At 46.2% G+C, this 24,120-nt stretch overlaps 1 protein-coding gene across 1 annotated transcript; it reads left to right on the top strand.

Moving 5' to 3' along the window:
- Positions 1-3,932: 3,932 nt before the first annotated feature.
- Positions 3,933-23,623, top strand: rab40c (RAB40c, member RAS oncogene family). The gene is made up of 6 exons (XM_076266219.1): positions 3,933-5,414; positions 10,739-10,799; positions 13,983-14,043; positions 15,576-15,653; positions 17,211-17,433; positions 19,722-23,623. Exons 1-6 carry the CDS (start codon positions 5,273-5,275, stop codon positions 19,994-19,996), a joined length of 840 nt encoding a protein of 279 aa, XP_076122334.1. The 5' UTR covers positions 3,933-5,272; the 3' UTR covers positions 19,997-23,623.
- The last annotated feature ends 497 nt before the right edge of the window (positions 23,624-24,120 follow it).

Here is a 24,120-nt window from a genome sequence, read left to right on the forward strand (position 1 = left end):
AACTTCAGTTCAATATTCCAAATTTCACTTTAAGTTGGGCCACTTCTGATTGGTGAGCAATGAGCATGCCTTATGCATTAGAAGCACAGCAGTCCTGTCAGGTGAACTTCACTGTCTGACACACAAGGAGGATGACATGAATATAAAAATCTGTAAAAAGATGTGACAAGATTAACCATTGGGACTGAGTTGCAAGTTGCACTATTCATTTCTGCCTTTGCATTAGCTCAAATTGTGATTTTGATTAGAAATCAGTTACTTGTGCAGCTCTACCTAGTTCCATTAAAAACCTGCAATATATTCAACAATGATGTGGCTGTTTATCATTACGTGATATTAGGTCACTGTGGCACATCACAAATGAGTAGTGACTGTTTAACCTTTTAATTAACCTATATATTATTCTGACCTAGCAATCTAATAAGATTATGAGATCAGGCTCATAGATGAAGCCATGTTGAATTTGGCTTTTAGTGAAATAAATATTGTAAAGGGCTGCATTACAGCTGCACGAGTTCTTCACTGGACAGCGATGAGCCAGTAAAAAAAAGCATCATCTCTCTCTAAACCTCAAGGTATTAAAATAGGGTAATCGCCTGGGCAGCTTACACTTGTGTCTATTCATGTTAGAGCACCACTGGTTTCATGGCATTAACAAAACTATAATGTCACCATCCCCCATTTCCCTCAGAGGCCCTTTTATGACTCAGATCTAGATGGTCTTGCACAAAGACTTCATATCAATTTGCATTTTAATCTATTCAGAGGAAGGAGAATAATCTCTCAACATTTTCCTGAAAGTGCTTTGACCTCTACTCCCAAACAGCTGTCATTACACATAGCTTCCTGGGTGAACTATAATTTAAAAAAGGAAAAGCTGCCCAAGCTCCCACAGCCATAATAGCTGAAATGGTAGCCTACTTGATTGCTATGTTTGTTTAAATGCTACAGACTGAAAGCTTACTATTTCACGTTTCTGTAGACAAGCAGCAACTTAATGCTTAGTGGCATCTCATCTCAATATGTCAAGTTCGCAATGTAGGCCTATCCCAGGGGCGTCACTAGACCTTATTCACTGGGGCACGTGCCTTAGTAAAAGTCTCCAGTGCCCCAGTAAAATTCTAGCGCTGCTCTCGCTGGAAACGGCATTCATAAGCGCATCTCCGTGCCCGGTTTAGTCATGACTCGAGCCTGTCACTTACCAGCCAATAAAAAACAAACAAGGAAAAAAAGAAAGGGGCCATAATAGCCAATCAGGAAATAGCACCTCTGTAGTTGGGTAAGATTGAACGCAACAACCAATGAAAATCGTTCACATGATTCTTCACTTTGAGCGCAAAGCAGGCCCGGGGTGGGTAATCGGGAGAATTCCCGGTGGGCCGCTTCACTTTTGGGCCGGTCGAGGAAAAAATATTGACATTTGTCACGTTAGTCTAACTTCTCTTAAAGTAGGCTACACGTTCCGCATTCTGTGCATGGCACCGTTGCCTCTGCATGGGTTGTAGCCTACCGTGTGAGGGAGTTCTCCCCTCCCAAAAAGAGTTGGTTGGGTCCATATAGCCCGTCTTTTCCAAAAAAGTTTTCTCAGATACGGATAGCCGGGCCGGCCCTGCAGTAGCCATAAGCGTCAGGAAGGATGGATGGTAGAAAGAGGCCAGGAGGGACTGAAACGGCCAGGTAGATGCTGCTAAATGTGCCAAGCTTCTAGATTAGGCCTACAGACAGGCAACTGGTAAAGAGAGATAGCCTAGGCAATGATTATTAGCAGTCATTGGGCTAATATTGGACGTTTGTAACGTTGTCAAGCTATTTGCAAGCAACATATTACATTTCCTAAAATATTAGCCTTTTGTATCCGATTCATTGACTTTGCAGTATGCAAATATTAATAACAAAACTGAAGTTTGATCTGTGTAGGCCTATGCGGTAAAAATTGTAGCCTCTGAGCAGCAGAGTCGACCACTGAAAATGATGAGCCCGAAATTAGTGATGAGGAGGCCATGACTACAGGGACAAGTAGAGAGGATAAATTAAAGTTATTTAATGTAAGAAAGAGCAAAATATGTATGCTACATGATGAACCTATATGCCTTGTTTGCTTAGAAGAGGGTGTAGTAAAGGAGTAGGCTAAATCACCAAACAACAATATAGCCTACCCATGCAAAAAACATGTAGCCTAAACATTAGTTCAATATGCCTCTTTGTGGAAGCGTGGGATAGGCTACATTTCAAAGGCTTTCTTTCTTTCTGTCTTTCTTTCTTTCTGTTTTTGTTAACTTGTGGAATAGTGGAATATTTTTTGTTAACTTCTTAGTTGAAGTGAATTAATATAACCTTTACACATTTGTTGAACCATGGTACTAATAAAAACTACAGGATAGTAAGAGCTGAAATGTTGCTTCATTTATCCAATTTCCACCACTATGGAAAACGTGGGCCGGTCTTGGGCCTGAAACTCCCGGGCTGAAAAGTGGCCCCACTCCGGCCCTGGCGCAAAGTAAGTCGTCCCCTGTTTTAATGTTACAACAAATTCACAACTTGTTTGACAGAAAATATGACAAGTTGATCGATGTTAGAGAATGTTGCCCACATAATTAGCATCTGTTTTTCAATGCTTAGCGCCAAATTTGTAGCCTAAATTTAGCAACAGTTTACCAGCTTGTGCTCTTTCCCTGATACACACACTCACACCATGCGTAGGCTGCATGCAAACATGCGGACAATTAATAATGATTTACGTATACTGTAGAGAGAGTCCTGTAAAAGTAGCCTATACTGTTTGTGAAGCTGTCCTACTGTAAAACTAAACATAGTCTTCTGATAAACTATTCAGAGATGGACATCAGACAATTCTTCCTGAACAGAGGCAGTGGGAGAGGAACAGTGAGGAGAGATGAGGAGGAGGGAGGTATGATAATTGCCCACATTAACGGTAACATTAACATTTATGTTAAAGTGCCAGTGCTGTGATTTGATCAATGGTTTAATGGCAAACTTAAATAAGTTTGCTGCATTTGCAAATGTAGCCTATAATAATCTACACAGACTCTGTGTAGATTATAGGCTACATTTGGAAATTATCACCAAAAGTCAATATGAAGGCTTTAGTAGGCTATTTAAGCTACAAAGAACTGCAGTATTGCCAGGATGACTATAGGACCCTTGCCTGGGAGGGAAGTATATCTCAATTTTGACTAAAAAATAAGCTTTCCCTTGTGTTAGTAGGAAAGCCTATTAAATTCATGCAGTGAGTATAGGCCTACTTATTCCTATGTGTTAGGATGTTGCTGAATAGTGGTTCTTGCAACAATTGAGGGAGAGAGTGCTGGTCCTACAGTATGACAGTGACAATAATGATTTTGAAGCTTGTAGCCTATCAATAGGTTAGCCATTTATTTCATATTGCGCACACATTTATTTATTTATTTATTTAATGTATTGGGAGTTGGGGGCCTGTGCCCCAGCAAAGCTCTAGGTCTAGAATCGCCCCTGGCCTATCCTACAGTAGGTCGGGAAGGTGTAAAGTAGATTTAGTTGCTTTTGTGAGCAACTGTTAATAAACAAACTGTTTTAATGAGTTAATCATGAAAATGTAATGATTAATATCGTTCTAGGTATTTTCTATTTGGGTCGTATTTGTTGTTGACATGCAGTTCAAAATGTATCGAAAGGGCCACATCAAAAGATTGCAAGTCAGCACATTGTAACGACCTGTATCAGCTGCTGTATTGCCGCCTGGATTTCATCCAAAAAAGGTGCCCATTGTAAAGGCTGGCATATAATTTGATTGAATTCAATATTAACCTATCGCAGTCTAATAAGCGATTATGGTGTCCAATCGTAAGGCAAAGTAGGTGGGCCTTATTTTTGGGGGGTGGGAGCAACACTCAGTCGCCTTGAGTGCAGTACATTCTACGTCTGACAGTGCATGATCAGGAGTATATGCCTGGTCACAGGAGATAGCTCGTCTTGTAACAACGGGAACTAATAGTTTCAGCACTTCTAATGCAACCTTTACAAACAGGGTTTCGGACCAATCGTGGAAGAAAAGAGAGGACGCAACAAGCTGGTTCTGGACTCTTCTCGGATATCCCATGCTAAGTTCGGAATCGTTGTTGTCCGGGGGAAAGAAAGAGGGGCCTGGGTGCAGTCGTCTGCTGAACTAACGTTACGATTAGCTGCTTGGCTAGCTTCCTTACATGTTTTCAGATAACTGAGTTGCCAGCGTTTCTGTATGTGTTAACGTTATATAAGTATTATCCGGAGACCGCAATACTGATATCACATCAGACATGAATGTTGTGTCAATGTATGGTAGATGTTGCTCCTAAATTGGTTTGGCAGTTGACAGGTATAGTTTCTATCGTTAGCTGGCTAAATAGCCAGCCATAGCTAGCTGGCTGCATTAGCTACCGATCCATATTGGGGTTTACCTATTTGAAAGCGCATGCTAACTGTCTGGCAAGGAAAACAGATTTCTTTCTTTAGTGTCCGTTCTTGTTAACTTACGTGTTTGTTCTTCCCATAGAACAACAGACAGCTAGTCAACACATCGTCGCTACCTTGATTCCTGTGCTATTTGAACGCCTGTGCATTAATTATTGGGGAAAGTCAAATGTATACTCTTTGTTAATTGTTGACAGATTAGCAAATGCTAGCTAACCTAACTAGCTAACAATGAAGCCTCAGATCATTCTAGCTAGCAAGCTAAAGTTAGCTGGCTAGTAGACGCAGAAGAAGCAAGTTGATATTTCGAGTTGTTTTGCCATTGTCATATTTAGGTTTTCTTTTGAAACCTACATCGTTTGTCTCCACTACATGGCATTGACATAGGGAAAACTCTGAAAAACGATATTTGGCTACTAACGCCTGAAAAAATGGCCAGTTTCTGTGTAAACAAGTTAGATAGCAAGGTAATGTTAGCTGGCTAGCTTACTTGGTGCGATATCCGCTGTTTGTATTCACTATTGCATACTTGGTGTGATCATAGTGCCGTTTTGATAAGTTATTTTAACATCGTTTACCTTTGCAAATAGTTTTAAACCATTAAAAGACAGCGGCAGATCAGATACTGCTAGATAATTGTCAGCTGGCTCAAACAACATCGAGAGAACTGGGACCTTGGAGTCATTTGAAGCCACCTGCCAGCCAGCTGGAAAGGTTCATGACGTAGATTGGAAGACAGAAGACCCCAAGGGCATCCTTGGCATCACTTGGGACACACCGTACCCCGTTTCTGTTGCCACCTACTTGAGCTCAGATGTGAGGCAGAATGGGGACCCAGGGAAGCCCTGTGAAGAGTTACGACTATCTGCTCAAGTTCCTCCTGGTGGGGGACAGCGACGTGGGCAAAGGAGAGATTTTGGATAGTCTTCAAGATGGCTCTGCGGAGTCTCCATACGCATACAGTAGTGGTAAGACCATATTCTTGTAATACATGCACAATTAACTCACAGAGCATGACAGTTCCATCTGTTTACAAGAGGGCTGAGTTCTTCTGGGTTATTTCTACAATTGCAAGGTAATTCTCACCAACTGTAAACAAGGATACAAGGAAGTTTATTGTCACATGCATATAGTTACTGGAAGTAAGAAATGCAGTGAAATTATGTCTGGTGGCGCCAGCCTTTGGATAATAACTAACCTGTAGGCTAGAAAATGCCCACACACAGCCTACCTCACAAACCAGCGTGTTCGTGTCCATGTCCATGTGACTGAATAAACATATTATGGCATGACAGCGATGTTACTTAGTTTGGAGTGTTGACTCATCTGAAGAGGAGCCACTCTTTCTGATGTGCATGACGAGAAGGCATTTCAGCCTCTAATCTTGTGGTTCGTGTTAGTCACCGAATATGCCACTAACTTGAGTCTGTTTATGTTGCTTTACAGTTGGCACTAAAGGTATTTGTTGTGCTCATGCTGAGATGGTAAGGCCAATGCTAGTTGGCTCTGACAAGTGTGGTCTGAACTCATTAAATGGCAGCATAGTAATGTTGGCAGTGAGAAGTGACTGTGAGTGACACTTGGGGCTTGACAAAACCTCAGAAATCATGGAATTTCTGATCCTGAATGCAAGACCAAAAACAAAAAGGTGTGATCAAGAGTAAGAAATGATTATCTTACTTCTGTTCCAAAAACAATGCCTGTTTGTTTAAATACTGAATGGCTGAAATGTAGCCATAGATGCACTGAAAATGTTTTGGGTTAATGGTGCTCTCAATACAGGATCTGCACCTTGTGGTTATTTGTGAGCAAAAACTCTCTGTCTGTGCATGTAGTGTCCTTATGCCTCTGCCTTTGACAGCAATGCAGCCCCTCAGTCGGACATCTCAGGTGGTCAAAGCGAACAAACCCACAGCTGTTGCAAAACTAGCATGCTAAACCAGCAGAGGAAAGGAGACACGCGTGCACGTTCAGCCATAATTAGGCTGCTTACAGTCAGTCCCTTCTCCCTGCCGAACCATCCCTGGGGGATTGTGCCAGGCAGCTACATTACATGAGAAGCTGCCTACCTTCCAGCTACCCCACAGCTGACTGCTGCTTCTTCTCCATGGATGGATACTATCACAGGGGGAAGAGAAAAGCCTTTTAACTCGCACAGGGTTTTATGATGAAATATGCATCACCCTAGCCCACACAAACCCATGGCCGGAAGATATGTACCAGATGGAGAATTGCTCTTGAAGGTTCCTTGCTAGCAAAGGGGTTTGGGATTGCAGAGGTGTTTTTGAAAGGGGTGGTGGTGTTCCTGCTATGTAGGTTAAATAAAGCCCTCGCGTTTAAGACTGATTTTAGTCATTTGTATTTCACTGTGTTCTGAAATGCTTGCTTTAGACTAGCTTAGACATTTGTGGCTGGATTTCTCTAGGCCTTCTCATCCGCTGATGATGTCTCCTGCTGGCCATTTTAATCATCGTTTGGGAGGTCCACTAAAAGGAGCTTCCTGCAAGCCTTCCTCTTGCCAAATCCAATCAGGGCCATCACTGCATAGAAATGCTGAGGGATTACAATAATCAGCAAACACAAGGCACTTCATAAGCCACCAGTCTTCATCATTAAAAAATGTGGAACACAAAGCTGTTTTTTTTCCGATTAGGGAACGCTCTAGGCTTCTTTACTGGAATTGATTCCCTCCCTCTCTCTCTCATTCTCTCTCTCTCTCACCCCCTCAAGCTCAAGAGGCATGTGTGTAAATATTTCAATAGAGAGGAGAAGGCGAGATATTATGCAGACATTTCCCCACTGTAATACATGTTTTTGGTTGCAACTCAATGTTTTTTTCAATCTTGAGCACAGATCAAGAACAGTGTTTTGGAACAGCTAAACAACCTCCAATGGCTGCCAAGTCCAAGCGTAGGAGAAGGCATTCTGTGAAATTGGAATTTACTTTATTAGCCTTCAGCTCAGTGTGCCCAAATTCCTTCAAGGTTGTTGAAAATCCTCCATTTGCGCCACCGCCATCAGACATAATGGGTTAAGACGACTTTACATCCGTGCTGCCTGGTCCACACCTTCAGAAATTGTGGGAGGTGTTAAAACCAGACTTTCCACTTTTTTTCTCCCCCAAGGGATTGCATATGCTTCTTCTTCAGTGCACCTGACAGAACACACCTGTCAATCATATCCACACCCTCCTGGGCTGTCTTTGTGTGTGTTTGGCCTACCGTGCAAGACAAACACTGCTTTAAAAAGAGCAGTGTGTGTTGGGAGGACTGGGTAGCTTAGAATGACATTGCTTTTGTTGAGCTCAAGCAGATTTGTGTCTGCTGTGCTGTGCTGTGCTTTGAAGAATGTGCTCCAGAAGTGGGCCTGCTGCAGCACTGCTGCTCTGGAGCATAGACAGTTCACCAGGTTTTTCCTCACCCCCTTCACTGAAAGTAACGTTTAAGGGAAAATGGCGAAGGGAAAAGTCAATACCACCTGTTAAATACCGCAGTTATAATTGACTTAATAATGTCTAGGTTATAATTCCCTGTCGTGAATGCCTTTGTGCTATTACACACACACACACACACACAAGCACACACTCCCACAGCTCTTCCCTCTGCCCTCTCGCCTCCTTCTCTTACCACCCCCCACCCCCCCCCCCTTGCATAATTTCAGTGTGAGGGGCTTTGGCAGTGCAGTGCTGCTGAGTTGATAATTGCACACCACAGTGATGCTGCCACTGCTGTGACTGTGAGGCGGGCCACACGCCCAATCAACAGGACCTGACAAACAGCCAGCAGCAGGACATGCTGACATGGGAGGGATGGCTGGAAAGGAGGACATGTTAGCATCCATTCACCACCAGCACGATTGGGATTGTTTTATTTTTCTGGGAGGAGAAAAACAGGGTTTGTGGGGGGGTTATTGTGTTTGTGTGTGTGTGTGTGTGTGTGTGTGTGTGTTTGAAGGACTGGTCTTAACAGCATCTGGTCATGGATTAGGGAGTTGTGCATTTGGTGGTGTGGTTTTTGGAAAGAGGAAGAGAGATGTGATTAGACGGGTAGCATGGATCAAATGGCAGCCCCCTCTTCCCTTTTAAGTGTAAGCTGAGGCCGAGAGCCGTTTCCTCCTCATTAGGCTCTCTTCTGCATGTTTAATAATGGAGGCTTGGACAGCCTGCCTGCCTTCAGCGCTGAGCTGAGCTGCTCTCCCTGTCTGGACAGCTTTCCTCTTGCTTTCTGCTTCTTCTCTCTCTCTCTTTCTGTCTCTCTCTCTCTTTCCTCTTTCTCTCTCTCCTTCTCTCTTTCTCTTTCTCTCTCTCCATTTCACTCTCCCTCCCCCTATTCCTCTCTATCTCTCTCTCCTTTTTCTGTCATTTCATTCTATTTCTCTTCCTCCTGTTTGCTCTCGTTCTTTTTTAGGCATCTTGTCAGACCAAATGTGCGAGGAGCCCTTTCTCCCCCCTCTCAGGCTTGTTCTGTCACCAGGTCATGAAGGCTTGAAGAAGGAATCGGGCCCAAAAAAAGACTGCGCTTGTCCTGTCCTTGTTGAGCTGTTGTCTCCTCTCTCTTCTTGTGCCCCCCTGCATGTGTCCATTGTATCTCTAATCCTCTATCTTACTCTTCTTCCAATCTGTGTTTTGTCTTGGTGTTGTTTCTCGTGTCTGGCTGCTGTCTCATCCAGCCTTGCTCACTCAGCGTTTGGTTTCTCTTTCTTCCTCTCTTCCTCGTTTTGCATCCCTCTCTTCTGTACCAGGCAGCCCACCATCCCCCTACCCTATCCCATCCCCGCCGCATCATCCTTGTTGCCATTTTGTTTTTCATCGCTGATCCTCCCTTCATGCCTTTTAATCTCTCAGCTCCTGCCAGATTGTGTATGTGGAGAGCAAACAACTTGGATGAAGGGATGATATGGGAGTGTGTGCAGAGCATCAATCAATCTCTGTGTGTGTGTGTGTGTGTGTGTGTGTGTGTGTGTGTGTGTGTGTGTGTGTGTGTGTGTGTGTGTGTGTGTGTGTGTGTGTGTGTGTGTGTGTGTGTGTGTGTGTGTGTGTGTGTGTGTGTGTGTGTGTGTGTGTGTGTGTGTGTGTGTGTGTGTGTGTGTGTGTGTGTGTGTGTGTGTGAGAGTAAGGGAGAGAGACAGACAGCGGTAGTGTTGGCATCGGTGGCGGTGATGTGGTAGGGATGGGGGTGGGAGGGTGGGCATAAACAGCTGCAGCGCTACGCTCGTCTCGTCATGACGAATGTGCTTGGCATCTGTGCGTCCTCGCCTGTTGTCCGCATTGTTCCTGGCTGTCAGCATTACAGGTAATCAGATTATTAGAGTGTGCGAAAGGATGAACCAGCACATAAGACAAGCTCATTTGGTTTTGTGAATATGACAGTCGCTGGCTGTCGCTGTATGCCTTATGGCGGCAGTATTGGGTGTGTGGGGGTGGGGGGGGGGTTCATCGACACACAATGGGCTTTTGTTGCCAGCAGAGAAGCCATTAAAATGCTAAACAGGTTTTAAAACAATCCACAGCAGCTGAGACGCAGCAGCGCAGAAGCAAAACACTCCTGCTGCTCTGCCTCTGTGCTCTGACATGGAGGGAAGAAGCCTCTGGAGAACAGGGAGGGGGTGTGTGTGTGTGTGTGTGAGCGAGAGGGAGAGAGAGAGAGAGAGAGGAAGACAGAGAGAGAGGGAGAAGGAGAGCAAGGAAAGAAGATAAGAAGCAGGTGTATGAGACAGGAGGAAATAAATGAGAGCAGACTCTGATGGCCCATCACCTGTTCTGATGGCCTCTTTATGTACTTTATGTACCATCTCACCTGGATAAAGTTCACCTACTTGTGGATACACCCTTGCATGCGCACACACACACACACCACACACACATGTGAGAACCGCTTGGGAAAGGCCTTTACCTGGCCTTTCAACACACTGCACCTGACCTCGTCTACTCCTTTGCGCAGTGCCAGCCCAGCCCAGCCTGGCTCTGTGATCTAATAATCGATTCACTTTATTATAAGAGCTTAAGGAAGGAGGCTTTCACAGTCCCCAAATGCAATCACTATGTCCCCACGTACCACTGCATAGCATAGCGTAGCACTGCACTGCAGAGACTCGGGCACTTAAAGCAGCGGCGTAAAATCACATTTGCCGCCTGAAGTGAGTCACCCCCTTGCTGTGCCAAGCCATTCTGGGGAGTGTCTGCAGCCAGGGCATCGCTGCAGCACCACTGTGGCACTAAATTCTGCCCCCCCCCCCCCCCCCCCCCCTCTCTCTAATCTCCTAACGTCTGTTTTTTGTCTTCTCTTCCCTGCAGGAATCGACTACAAGACCACCACCATTCTGTTGGATGGCAGGAGAGTGAAACTTGAGCTCTGGTAGGTAGAGATGACGCCCCTGAGTGCAATGCGTCTCTGGGCTTGTCGGATGTTTGAGTGTGTTGTCTACAAAATTACTCTGAAATGTGTTTGTCTTCATGTTTGTGCATGTCGCATACATATAGCATAACATGCGGTGTGTGTAATGTGCTTTACAGGCCAGTCGTTAGTTCTAAATGGATGGTTGCTATTGCCCAAGGTCAGTTGTTAGTTCCAGCTCTCCCGATGTCAAGCGGGCATATCCCAGGATTCTGATGAACCTTTGAAACATCGCTATTTTACTTAGCCTATTGCCATCCAACTAGCTAAAAGCCACCTCCGTCATATGCTAAATGTTGCTATGTTCTGAACGTCTGTATTATACAGCTTGGATGCAACGTGACCGTTCATTTAAACTTCACAACGAATTTGGCGAATTAATATTCAAGTGTGATACGGCCAAAAAAATGGATCTGCTTCATAGGTGTTCAATTAACATATGTTAATGTACGTTCTGAAGAATGCAGGACAATGGGAAATTCAACCAAGCAGTGGAATAAAGTATAGTTGCATTTATATTTTACTGGCACTTTTATCCAAAGCAACTTTTACTGAAGCTACATCGACAGCATTCAAGCAAAGCAACATTTTACATTTAAGCTACAGGGCAATAGGAACCCTTAGAGTAAACAATACATTTATAATACATCTATATAATATAAATAAATACCTTTTACAAAAAACAAGATGACCAACAAGCACTAGCCCACGTTGCCTTGATGCCCAGTGATGTTGCTAGTAATTCCTCTCCGTTCTCTGAACAGCTGAAGGAGCCATCCTGTGCCTGCTGTCTCCTTTACAAGTTAGGCCCCGTCATCAAATGATAGGCCCTGCCTGATGAGATGTGAAATTATGATGTGTGCCACAGTGCCAGTGTGTTGATTGCTTTCTCTTCTGTCTTTGAACTGAATTGAATGGCCACTCAACATATTGTGTTTTAGTATAAATATATAAGTATATATACTCTTTTGATCCTGTGAGGGGAAATTTGGTCTGCATTTATCCCAGTCCGTGAATTAGTGAAACATACACAGCACACAGTGAACACACAGTGAGATTAAGCACACACTAACCCGGAGCAGTGAGCTGCCTGCTACAGCAGCGCTCGGGGAGCAGTGAGGGATTAGGTGCCTTGCTCAAGGGCACTTCAGCAGTGGATGTGGGCATGGGAGAGCAGTGCTCAACCACTTCACCCTCCCACATTTTTCCTACTGGGTCGGATCGAACCGGCAACCCTTCGGTTACAAGCCCGAAGCCCTAACCAGTAGGCCACGTCTGCCCCTCTCCCCCTGTCATTTTAGTGATGCTCCAAGAGTTGACACATGCTCATGTTTGTGCATTTTGCCCTACATTGACTCCGTGACGAACTCTCACTATCAGAGTTGTTTTATCTCTCTGGGCTGACCCTGGCCCTTCCTCCACATTAGAATATTGTAGAACGTCGTGTAGAAGATGTTGGTGAAGTAGGTTTGCTTCTTTTTTTTCCAAGATCAATCAAGATGATGCATCACCATCATCATCACTGTCAAAAAGATCTGGGAGCAGACCTATGAATCAGACCGCCCCCCTCCTCTCCTCTCCTCTCCTACAGACCCCCTCCTACCCGTCTCCCTGAACACTGCCTCATTCCCAGACAGGGATGGAAATTACACACATTGAAATGATAGGGTGGCAAATGGGAGGCATCAATCTTTGTCTGGGGGCTCATCAGGAGACACATATATCCTACATAACTTTTTCACATGGAAAAGTACCTCTCTTGTCAGCTCGACTGAGAGGATATGTTTCACTTCTGTATACACTAAAGACAGCAGGAGCCCGTAATGGGTTTTAGAAAAAAAAAGAAAGCACTCAAATGCATATCCATCTACTTGTGAATATTGGTCATGTAGTTGTGGATAACTAATGGGTAGAGCCCGAGAGAAGCGCCCTTCACAGCTACATGAAGACGCGGCTTGAGTAGCTCGCATTCCAGAACATTCTTGCCATCCATTAGCACATTAATATGGCAGGACGTTAGTGTCGCAGCACTTAGCGTTCCACTTCAGGGAGTGCTGCCTCATCACTAACACACAAAAGCAGGACACCCCAGTGAGCTTTCTGCTCATAGAGAGATAGAGAGAGAGAGAGAGATAGAGGGAAAGAAAGAGAGAGAGGAAGAACTTCGGCGGAGAGAGAGATGCTCACAGATCCTCTGATTCGCTTCACGGTTGTTGTCTGGATTCAGCTGACCTCAGATCCGCTGCGAGCTCATTGATTTGTTAATGCGTTTGCCACACATGCATACCAGAGGCTAAGCACTCTCTCTCTCCAGCGGCCTCTGACTGCCCTCTAGGCCTGTTATCTTTGGCCTTAATCACTCAGGAGCCGCAGCCACAGGCCATACACACACACAGGCCACACACAGGCCACACACAGACCACACACACACACACACACACACACACAGGCATGCAGGTAGTGCTGAAAACCACCAGCACTGTAAACAACTCCAGCGGTGGTTTTCACTACAGGCCATGCCATTCCTTTCCCGTATGTATGTTCCACCTCAGTGAGAGCGCGCATTGGAATGTCAATGATCATGTCAACAAAGGGAGATTGAAATAGAACAGATCTGCTTGTCCAATTTGTTTCTCTCCCTTATCGATGGTAAAATGTTTAAAGGGAATGGATTTGTTTGTGCTGTAGTGTTGTTTTTGTTCCGGCTCTCTTTTTCCAGTTATGGGAGGTATTAGACAAGAGCAACTGTGTTGTTTTGCAGGAGCAGTGGATTGGTGTTGATGAAGGGTGTTGAAGAGTGTTGTGTCATGGTGGAGAACTCGTTTGTCCTGCCTTGAGACTTCTGCGCTGGCGAGGGGAGCAGGGCAGTGACTCATCTTCTTGAGCGAGCGACTCTCGAGTGTTCACTGCCTAGTCTCTCCCTCGCCGGCTGCCTCAGCTCAGCTCTCAGCTGGTCCCCAGCCTCTCTGTGTTTGCCACAGCTGTGTCCCGCCCACTGGGGATAGGGTGGGGGTGATGAATACAGAGAAAAAACAACATTGCTTCAGCCTGCCTATACTCACTCTGTGTGTGTGTGTGTCTGTGTGGCTCTGTGTGTGTCTGTGTGTGTGCGTACGTTCATGCTCTTGTTTTTCTGTTTTCCAGGGACACCTCCGGGCAAGGTCGTTTCTGCACCATCTTCAGGTCCTACTCCCGAGGGGCACAGGTGAGGACACACCACCCCTGACCTTCGACACGACCCCATGAAGCTGGTGTTTGTTTGAGGCGTCGCCATGGCTCCCTTGAGTGCAGTCAACAGCGTAGCGTAGCGCAGCATAGCGTAGCATAGCGTAGCATAGCGCAGCGCAGCCCAGCAGAGGCGCTCTCTAGGGAGCAGACAGAGCCCCTCTCTCTTCAGGGTCACAGTGCTCAGAGAAAGAACCCTGTGTGTAGTGTAGTCTGTGGATGATGTAGGTCAGATGATGTCATGGCTGCACATGCCGGCCACAGTTGTCCTGTGTTGCGGGCAGCTCGCCTGTCCTGGCTCCAGATGTTCCAGCTACGTTGCATAGCCGCAGCAGAAACAGTGTTTGGGTTAGTGCAGTAGAGAAGTATGTTGTAGACCAGATAGCGCTTTAAGTGTGCTTTATATATTATTGTGAACTTAAAGCTTCTTATGTGTCTATGACTGGTCTAGCTCAAGTTTGAGTTTAGAGAGGGATTCATGAAGAGAGATGATTTTTTTTCAGCCGTATACTACTAGGAACACCAATCTTAACGATTGACAATTTGGTAAAGGTTTGGGTTGCAGCATTGTAGAAGCTAATTTATGCTTCTGCGCCGAATTGACAGCGTAGCCTCGCAGAGCTCTGCGTTGCCGTGTACCTCCTCCAAGCCCTACGCCGTCGCCTGATGTGCACTTCCAAAACATTTGAACTTTGCGTCGAGGCCACACAGACCGCAAGGACTGTGACTGGTCAACTCGCCCTGTGTGATGATAGCGGTGTACCTCAGCAGGCTACTGTGGGTAGTAGCAACATGCTAGTTCGCTGGCAGAAGGTTTGCAAATAAACCCAGACATAGTTTTGGTTACAATGACGGGCTTATCAGATTGTACAGTGTCTATTAGTCTGTAACGTTTTGAAATCAGCCTGATAGCACTATTTTGTGGGCAGTTGTGGGAAGTTCGCTTGCTAACTTTACATAAACTGTCTGGCAGACACCACTTAAATAACCTCAGATGTATTTTCTAGTTACAATAAAAAAGGTTATTGGAATATACTGGGCCTATTTCATGATAACTTGTGCAAAATCTAAGCAAGAAAAGGCCAAACAAATGTATTTCAATATTTCAACAACATTAATATTTCATTAATAGTTCACAGCAGCGTAGAGACAACAGCGTAGCCACTGGGTCCAGTCGGCGCAGAAGCATAAATTGGGCTTAAGTAATATAAGTTTGAATTACCAACTACACCCTAAGAACACTTCGACAAAGTTTGGACCTGCTCTCAATGCCACTCAGACCAGTAATAAATCTAATCCCTGACAAAACCCAATGGATGTGTTTACTGAGTATTTCAACAGGATGACAATGAGTAGGAGGGCAGTTGCTGTCCTCTGGTATCTGTGTGAAGTGTCTTGATAGGGGCGGTGCACATCCGTTGGCTTCATGCCCCATATTTGTGGAAAAGGAGTTGGCGCTGTTCAGAAGGAAGTGCCTGAACAATACGTGTGTTGTTTGTTTACTGTCCCCAGGGCATCCTGCTGGTGTATGACATCACCAATCGCTGGTCGTTTGACGGCATTGACCGCTGGATCAGAGAGATTGACGAGGTGAGAGTCCAACCACCCCACCCTCCACAACCGTGCACCTGAACACCCTCTGCACTAGTGGGGAATGGTTTGGGGTGCCCTTATGCCCTTGAACATGTATGTGAAGGGGTGATGAGTACTTGAGTGTCTGTTGATGTGTGTACATGTGACAGTGGCCTCATGGGTATGTTTATATTTGTCACATGTCAGTCATTGGTGTGTGTGTTAGTGTGTGTGTGTGTTAATGTGTGTTATTGTGTGTGTGTGTGTGTGTGTGTGAGATGGGCAGACTGTGCGTAGGCCGTACTCAGTCAGGGAGATTGAGAGTGAGCGCTGCAGGGGAGTGGGACTGTGGAGCATGATGCAGGCCCTCTGGTCTGGTCTGGGTTCTCTCTCTCTCTCTCTCTCTCTCTCTCTCTCTCTCCTCTCTCTTTGTGACAGACCCAGAGCTCCCAGTTTCAGCTTCACTGGCTGAGGCTGTCTGTCACTGCCGCTCGCTCCTCCAGGCCCCGTGTGTGTGTGTGTGTGTGTGTGTGTGTGTGTGTGTGTGTGTGTGTGTGTGTGTGTGTGTGTGTGTGTGTGTGTGTGTGTGTGTGTGTGTGTGTGTGTGTGTGTGTGTGTGTGTGTGTGTGTGTGTGTGTGTGTGTGTGTGTGTGTGTGTGTGTGTGTGTGTGTGTGGAGCGACAGAGACAGTAAGACAAGCAAGCGCACACCGTGTGTGTGTGTGTGTGTGTGTGTGTGTGTGTGTGCTTGTGTGTGCTTGTCTTACTGTCTCTGTCGCTCCTGCTCATATCCTGGCCATCCTGCTGGCCAAAGCCAAGAGGATGTCCGTCCGGCCTCTCTCTCTTTCTTGCTCATTACCTCGCCTTTGCTTGCTTTGCTTGCCCCCCCCCCCTCTCTCCCCATGTCTTTATTCTCATTCTTGATCTCGTCTCCTCCTCTATTTCTCTTTCTCTCGCGTTCACTGTCTGTCTGTCTTATTCTCCTGTGGGTTTCTGATGGAATGTGGCTGTGTATGTGTGTCTATGCTTGGTTGACTGTGTGTGTGTGTGTGTGTGTCTATGCTTGGTTGTGTGTGTGTGTGTGTGCCTGCATTTCTCCATAGAGAGAGCTAGCAGGGGAGCGGTGTGGTATTTTTGGCCTGTTGTGTCGGATAAGATTTCTTTTTCCTGCTCCCTCTCCACAACATTCTGGAGTTGGATGGTGTGTTGGTGTGGCTGTGGTTAACTAACTTTGGCACACCCATGGTTCAACTTTGCTCTGCGCTGTCTGGCCGCTGCTGTCCCTGCGGATGAGGAGTGGACAGGAGCAGGCCACGTTGCATAAGCAGCACAAACACTCTTAACCCTTACTGTGCGACTGACTGGAATCTCCTCTCTCTCTCTCTCTCTCTCTCTCCCCTCTCCTCTCCTCTCCTCCCATCCCTCTCTATGTCATTCCTCTCCGCCTGTCTTTTTCCTTCCATCTCTGTTTGTTCTTCTCCCATTTCTTTTCTTTCTTTCTTTCTTTCTTTCTTTCTTTCTTTCTTTCTTTCTTTCTTCTCTTTCACGCTCTTCTCTCTGACTCTTTTGCTGGCAGCATGCTCCGGGGGTCCCCCGCATCCTGGTGGGGAACCGGCTGCATCTGGCCTTCAAGCGGCAGGTGCCCACGGAGCAGGCGCGCGCCTACGCCGAGAAGAACGGCATGACCTTCTTCGAAGTGAGCCCGCTCTGCAACTTCAACGTCATCGAGTCCTTCACTGAGCTCTCACGCATCGTCCTCATGAGGCACGGCATGGAGAAGTTCTGGAGACCCAACCGAGGTGAGTGTGTGTGTGTGTGGAGAGTGGCTATGAAAATCCATCTGAGGTTGGATGTGTGTGAGTGTGTGTGTGTGTATGGAGAGTGGCTATGAAAATCCATCTGAGGTTGGGTGTGTGTGTGTGTGTGTGTCTCTGTGTGTGTGTGTGTGTGTGTGTGTGTGTGTGTGTGTGTGTGTGTGTGTGGAGAGTGGCTATGAAAATCCATCTGAGGTTGGGGGTGTGTGTGTGTGTGTGTGTGTGTGTGTGTGTGTGTCTCTGTGTGTGTGTGTGTGTGTGTGTGTGTGTGTGTGGAGAGTGGCTATGAAAATCCATCTGAGGTAGGGTGTGTGTGTGTGTGTGTGTGTGTGTGTGTGTGTGTGTGTGGAGAGTGGCTATGGAAATCCATCTGAGGTAGGTTGTGTGTGTGTGTGTGTTTGTGTGGAGAGAGTGGCTATGGAAATCCATCTGAGGTAGGTTGTGTGTGTGTTTGTGTCTGTGTGTGTGGTCCTTTTGTTAGAAATAGCCATGCGCCCACTCTGGACTTGGGGCAGTGCCAGGCGTGTCCATCTTCCTTAGCAGCGTCTGCCCCTCAGGGCGCCTCGAGCACATTCTCAGTGATGGCCTGTGCCTGGTCCCGCATCCCGCATCCGCCCACCAGCGCCCAAGAGCCTCGCAAAACAATAGGCCTGTCCTCCGCACCCCCTGGCAGCCCAACCCTACTATGAAGCAGTGCGGAGACTGCCCAAGAAGCACACACACACACACACACACACACACACACACACACATATATATATATATATATACACACATGCACACTCACTCACTCACGCACACACACACACACACACACACACACACACATATATATATATATACACATACGCACACTCACTCACTCCCGCACACACACACACACACACACACACATATATATACACACACGCACACTCACTCACTCACGCACACACACACACACAGGGGTAAGTGTGTGCTGTAGCCTTGCCAGGCAGGAGCAGGACAACAGAGGTTGAAAAACGCTTGGCTCAGCAGAGCCCTGCCTCCTCCATTAGGCTGAGGAAACCGCGCCGCACTGCACTGCATCGGCGAGTGGAGTCGAGAGACGAGACGCCCGCCCGCCCAGCCCGCCACCGCCGCGGCTTCCAAACCAGCAGCCCCGTAATTAGAGACAGCGGGCATTCCATAAAGCTCCATGTCCTGTTTCTCTCTCTCTCCCTCTCTCATGGTCGCGCCGCGCAGAGCTATTCATTTTCTCCGTCTGCCTTTCCTCTCTCCCACTCTTCAGCTGTGGATACACTCCCACTGCTCCACTCTCTGTTGTCTGCCGCCGCTGCTAAGTCATGGTTTTCCCCTCTCCGTGGCCCTTTTTGAAATGCCTGCTCAGATGTGTGTGTGTGTGTGAGGTTGTGTGTGTGTGTGTGTGAGGTTGTGTGTGTGTGTGAGGTTGTGTGTGTGTGAGGTTGTGTGTGTGTGAGGTTGTGTGTGTGTGTGAGGTTGTGTGTGTGTGTGGTTGTGTGTGTGTGTGTGGTTGTGTGTGTGTGTGAGGTTGTGTGTGTGTGAGGTTGTGTGTGTGTGAGGTTGTGTGTGTGTGAGGTTGTGTGTGTGTGTGAGGTTGTGTGTGTGTGTGGTTGTGTGTGAGGTTGTGTGTGTGTGAGGTTGTGTGTGTGTGTGTGAGGTTGTGTGTGTGTGTGTGGTTGTGTGTGTGTGTGAGGTTGTGTGTGTGTGTGGGGTTGTGTGTGTGGCTAATAAAGCTGTTTAGAATTGTGATGTGGTTAAACTTCTGCTTTCTCCAGGACTTCTCCATAACCACACAGCATCCATTATTCATCTTTTACGCACACCACACATGCTGAAAGAAACGCCCATGATTATGTGGCAATTCTGCAGTTGTATGGATCTCATCAGAGTATCCAATGATAAGTGGGCCGCTCAGTGTGTTAAGCGCTAAGTGGTTGGACCGGACAGAAGTTAGTTTCCACTCTAGTGTTTTTGTCATGAATTGGAGCTGCCGCATCTGCAGGGCTTGTCTCCTCTCCGCCCCTTGGACAGGCTTCTTGTTCTTGTTTGGTTGTGCGTTCCCTGCGGATCCCTGCTCACGTATAACAGAGTGTACACAGAAGCCCAGATGGAACATCTGAAAATGTGAACATGGTGCATTGTTCACTACTCTATGTAGCCTAACGTCTCTTTTCCCCTTCTCTCTTTCCCTCCCCATCCCTTCTGTCTCTTCTCTCTCTCTCCCTCTCTCTCTCTCTCACCTCCTCCTCTTTCTCTTTCTTCTGCTGCAGTGTTCAGCCTGCAGGACCTGTGTTGCCGGGCGATCGTCTCCTGCACGCCGGTGCACCTGATCGACAAGCTGCCGCTGCCCGTGGCCATCAAGAGCCACCTCAAGTCCTTCTCCATGGCCAACGGCATGAACGCCGTCATGATGCACGGACGCTCCTACTCGCTAGCCAATGCCGCCGGCGCCTCCAAGGGCAACAGTCTGAAGCGGACCAAGTCCATTCGACCGCCACAGAGTCCTCCGCAGAACTGCACGCGCAACAACTGCAAAATCTCCTAGCCAGTGACTACCTTCACACACACACACACACACATATATACACAAACACACACACACTTAACCCAGCTAGCACACCTGTCTGCCTGAATGACCAACCGACCGACTTACAATGGCTCCTGATTCCTCTAACTCATATATACACACACACACACACACACACACACGTGCACATGCAAACTCACTCTATCCCCAAATCTCCTAGACCCCATGTCCAAGGGAGATGATTGTGACCGTGTTCTGGACATCTGGACATGAATACACAACATCAGTCCAGCCGCTCGCTGATGCTGATGCTGGTGCTGGTGCCAGTGGTCGGCTGATTGTCCAGACTGGTCCAGGTGGACAGGGTGTTTCTGGTGAGAACTCTGATGTGTGCCGTGGGTTTCTCTTGCACTTGCCTTCCGTCAGGTCTCGTTAAAGTGAAGGATTCTTCAGTTGAGCAGTAATAAGATGGCCATTAGGTATCTCTCGCCTGACCGATACTTTTTGAAGTTTTTTTTTTTCCTCATCGTTTTCTCTCTATTTCCCTGTTCTCTACTGCTCATTAGAGGAGGAGTTTGTTTCTGAGATTTTACAAATCATACACCCCTATTCTCCAGCCCCTAACCCAAGACCCATCCAGAGCAGCACCTCACAAAGTGGTCCTGATGCTGGCAATGAGTCGTGCCCACAATGACAAGCTCTTCAAACGCGACCCCCTTGACTGCCATTTAACCCTCATGGCCTTGGAGGATGTGTGTTTTTGTGTGTGTGTGTGTGTGTGTGTGTGTGTGTTTTTGTGTGTGTGTCTGTGTGAGGGAGAGATCGAGATCCACAGAAGCCTGAATGGGAAGAAAATGAGTTATGGCCATTGCATCTTGCATGCTCAAAATTATACCAGTTATGTTTATTTAAAAAAAATATATTCAGTGGTCATCCAGAATAAATTAGTGCTACAATGTGTATACATTATGTACATGAATTTGCACTGTGCAAGGAAATTAATTAGATATATTTTATTTTTATTTCTTTTTTTTAAATAGCTTGACACTGCAAATGGTGATTTGCACACACTATGAACTCTTTGACAGTGTCTCTATTTTTACCCTTGCAAACCTGAATTTGTGGGGACATTTTGCGTCTGCCCAGTTTTTAAGATGATGGATGTTTGTTGGCTTGCAGGGAGCCTCACTCAGCAATTCCCCGTCTGAAGGTGGCCAGAGAGCTGGTGGGGGGGGGGGGGAGCACTAGACTAGGACAGGTGGTGGGTGGATCGCTCGTGTTCTCTCCCATCCTTCCTGGAAAGATGGCAGGCTGCAGCGAGGCCTGCTTGCTCGCTCCGCCACTGGGGGACAGGGGGTGGGCACTGCTGTGATGAGGTGTTGAGACCTCTTTTACTCTTTGGATCGCATCTGCATTCCTCAGGGGGACAGTTTAGGCAGAGATGCGTTTGTCTGGTCTTTTTCTGTTTTTTTTCGGGTTTTTTTTTTTCAACCCTTCTGTTTCCATGTCTCTCCATCTGTTGTCATGGTTAAATCTGGTGCACTAAGAATGCACTTAGTGGATTTGGAATATTTTGCCTCATATCTTCCACCAATCCCCTTTCCTCTGATTCCCAGAATGTACCAGTTTGTTTTTACCCAGAAAAAGTACTTTTTTTTTTTTTTTTTTTTTAAATAAGCCCAGGGCCATTCTTTCCTGTCAGTGTTTTTGTTGTATCCTCTCCCGGCTCAACCCTGGCTTGCCCTGCTTGTGCCAAACCCTTCCCCAGCCACACATGAAAAGAAGCTCCTGCAATTTGTGTTCCTTTCCACGGGCCTCTCATGCTGGAATCAGCCCTCTAAAGTCGGCTGGCCTACTTCCCCAACTCATCTATGCTGTGGAGAGTTAAACGAGTATTCCCCACCCCTCCTAAGTCCTCCCTGCCCAAATGGACCCTATTTTCCAGATGCGATTTTCCATACCCAAATGAATTCAGTGTTACATAGCATGTGTGTGTTTTTTCAAAAGCACTTGAGGTAGTCAGATAGGACTAGGATAGGACCTCTGGTTGCACATAGAACAATGCATGGTGTCTGGGTGGCTGTGATGTCGAATGTGCCAAAGTGGGGAAAACTGGTTGGACATAAATCTATACGCACACATCCTTGACATAAATAGAACCACATATATAGGAAAGTGGTGAGAATGCCCCCCCCCCCCCATTCCTAATAACAAAGCACAAAATGCTGTTAATGCCTATGAAGTTTTTTTTCCCTTTTCTTTGTATAACCAGCAGATAAAGGAGAGACTAATGTAGTCTTACGTAGGATGTAATTTTCTGGTTCTTTCACATCTCAGTCGCTGGGAGAAGTATGGCACTGGAGAAGTGAAAGGCATGTTCTTGCGCTCCGTCGTCATTTTCACAGCACTTCTCCCTCCCTCCCTCCCTCCGCTGTGTGGTGTGCTCTCTGGCTCAGCGGAGCATCTCCTCGGGGTACGATGATTCATGGCGGATGAATAATAGATGCTCTTTTCACGTCTCCGGAGGTTTCCTTCATCAATCAGCCGGCCCTGCTCCCCTGCGCCTCACTTCCCCATCCCTCTCCTCTCCTCTCAAACTCTCCTGTTTTTTTCCCCTCCTTTCTCTCCTTTTTTTTTTGTGGAAGATTAAAGCTGTTGCTCCCTCCTCCCCTCCCTCTATCTCAGGGATCAGACCCAGCCTGCAGTCCAAGGCCCACCAGATGAAGCCTCCCACCCCTGAGGCTGAATGGTGGAAGGCCTTGGGCAGTGTGTAGTTCTTAGCTCTCCCACCTTCTACCCACCCATAACAGTACCCAGCGTTACCCTCCACAGCTTGCTATGAGAGAAAGCAGTGAGTGCACAGGGCTGTTTTTGTTGTAATTGTTTTTTTTTTTTTCCCCGAAGGGTTCCAACTGGGGCAGTATCTCTAGTGTGGTGGTAGGGTTGACCAGCGTCGCACCACAGACAAGGTCTGTGCGATGCATGCTGATGCTATACGAGGCCTTTTGTGTCCTTATTTAAGTAGTAAACATAAGCAAACAAAAACCTGAGTCTTCGATAGGAATGGTTTTTGAAGTACAGTGTCATTTTGGTCCCTCCTTTTACCCAGGTATCTGAACAGCTGAATGGTTAGATATTAGTTTGTAGTCAGAGGGAAGGGGAGAGATGTTTGTATTTTTCTGTGGCGCACATCATAAGGGTGCAACAAAACTATGTGACTTAGCTAGAGAAAAGAGCGTTTCGACTACGTATTTTTTAATTTTGTATTATTGTGTTTTTTAATGACGCCTCAAATGTTGATCCAGTTATATATATTCAGACTTTTTGTTTTCTTGTTAAAATATTTTCGGGGTGGATGTGAATGAATTTTGAAAGGAATGTTTTCAGAGGATAGTGCGGAAGACCAAGCGATCTCTGATTTTTTTCCCTCTGTTGGGTTGGATAAAGGGAAGTGTTATTGACATTATGAAAATACAATTGTAAACACTAGTTTTCCTTTGGTTTAAGCTGCTGTGTAACTTCAATGAAAAATGATCAAGTGTTCTTGGAAAACAGCGAACATTTGTTTTTAAATTATTGATTGTACAGTTCCTAGTGTATGAAAAACAATGACTTTTTCACAATAAAACTGTTAACATTCAGTCACAGATGTCTCATTGTTACTCTAAAGTTTGCCTCTTTTTTTGTTGTCATTTCCCTACACTTGGTATTTGCATGGATGTGCAATTGTGCATACAACTATAGTCAGTGCAAAATGTATACAGAAAGAGTACATTCATTTCTTGGATGTGTACAGTTCAGTCAATCCACAAATAATTAGGCTACCAAAACCACGAATGGCTTTGAAGGGAGTATTTGGCAAGGCATCCTATATTCTTTCATAACTTTCGATGATCATGTGCATTCCTTTAAACATATCATTAACATCTGGCTAGAGAGGGGCTTTTAGAAGAGTTTTGATCTACAGTGCCACCTTGTGGTCAGAGGAAATCACTGCACTGGAAAGCTGCAGAATGTTTATTTCTGTATCTCCTCCCAGTCCGAGGGTCAACCTGAAGAAGATGGAACTGTCCAAAGCAGGGCGACACCTACATTTTAGTACAACAGTTTATTGTCATTAGGATACAATAATGAGGCAATTC

The sequence above is a fragment of the Alosa pseudoharengus genome, unplaced genomic scaffold (assembly GCF_046254945.1).
Source record: "Alosa pseudoharengus isolate Yale_2024_CS ecotype anadromous, Long Island Sound unplaced genomic scaffold, YU_APseudo_1.1 YU_APseudo_1.1_scf_4, whole genome shotgun sequence".
NCBI classification, from domain to species: Eukaryota; Metazoa; Chordata; class Actinopteri; order Clupeiformes; family Clupeidae; genus Alosa; species Alosa pseudoharengus.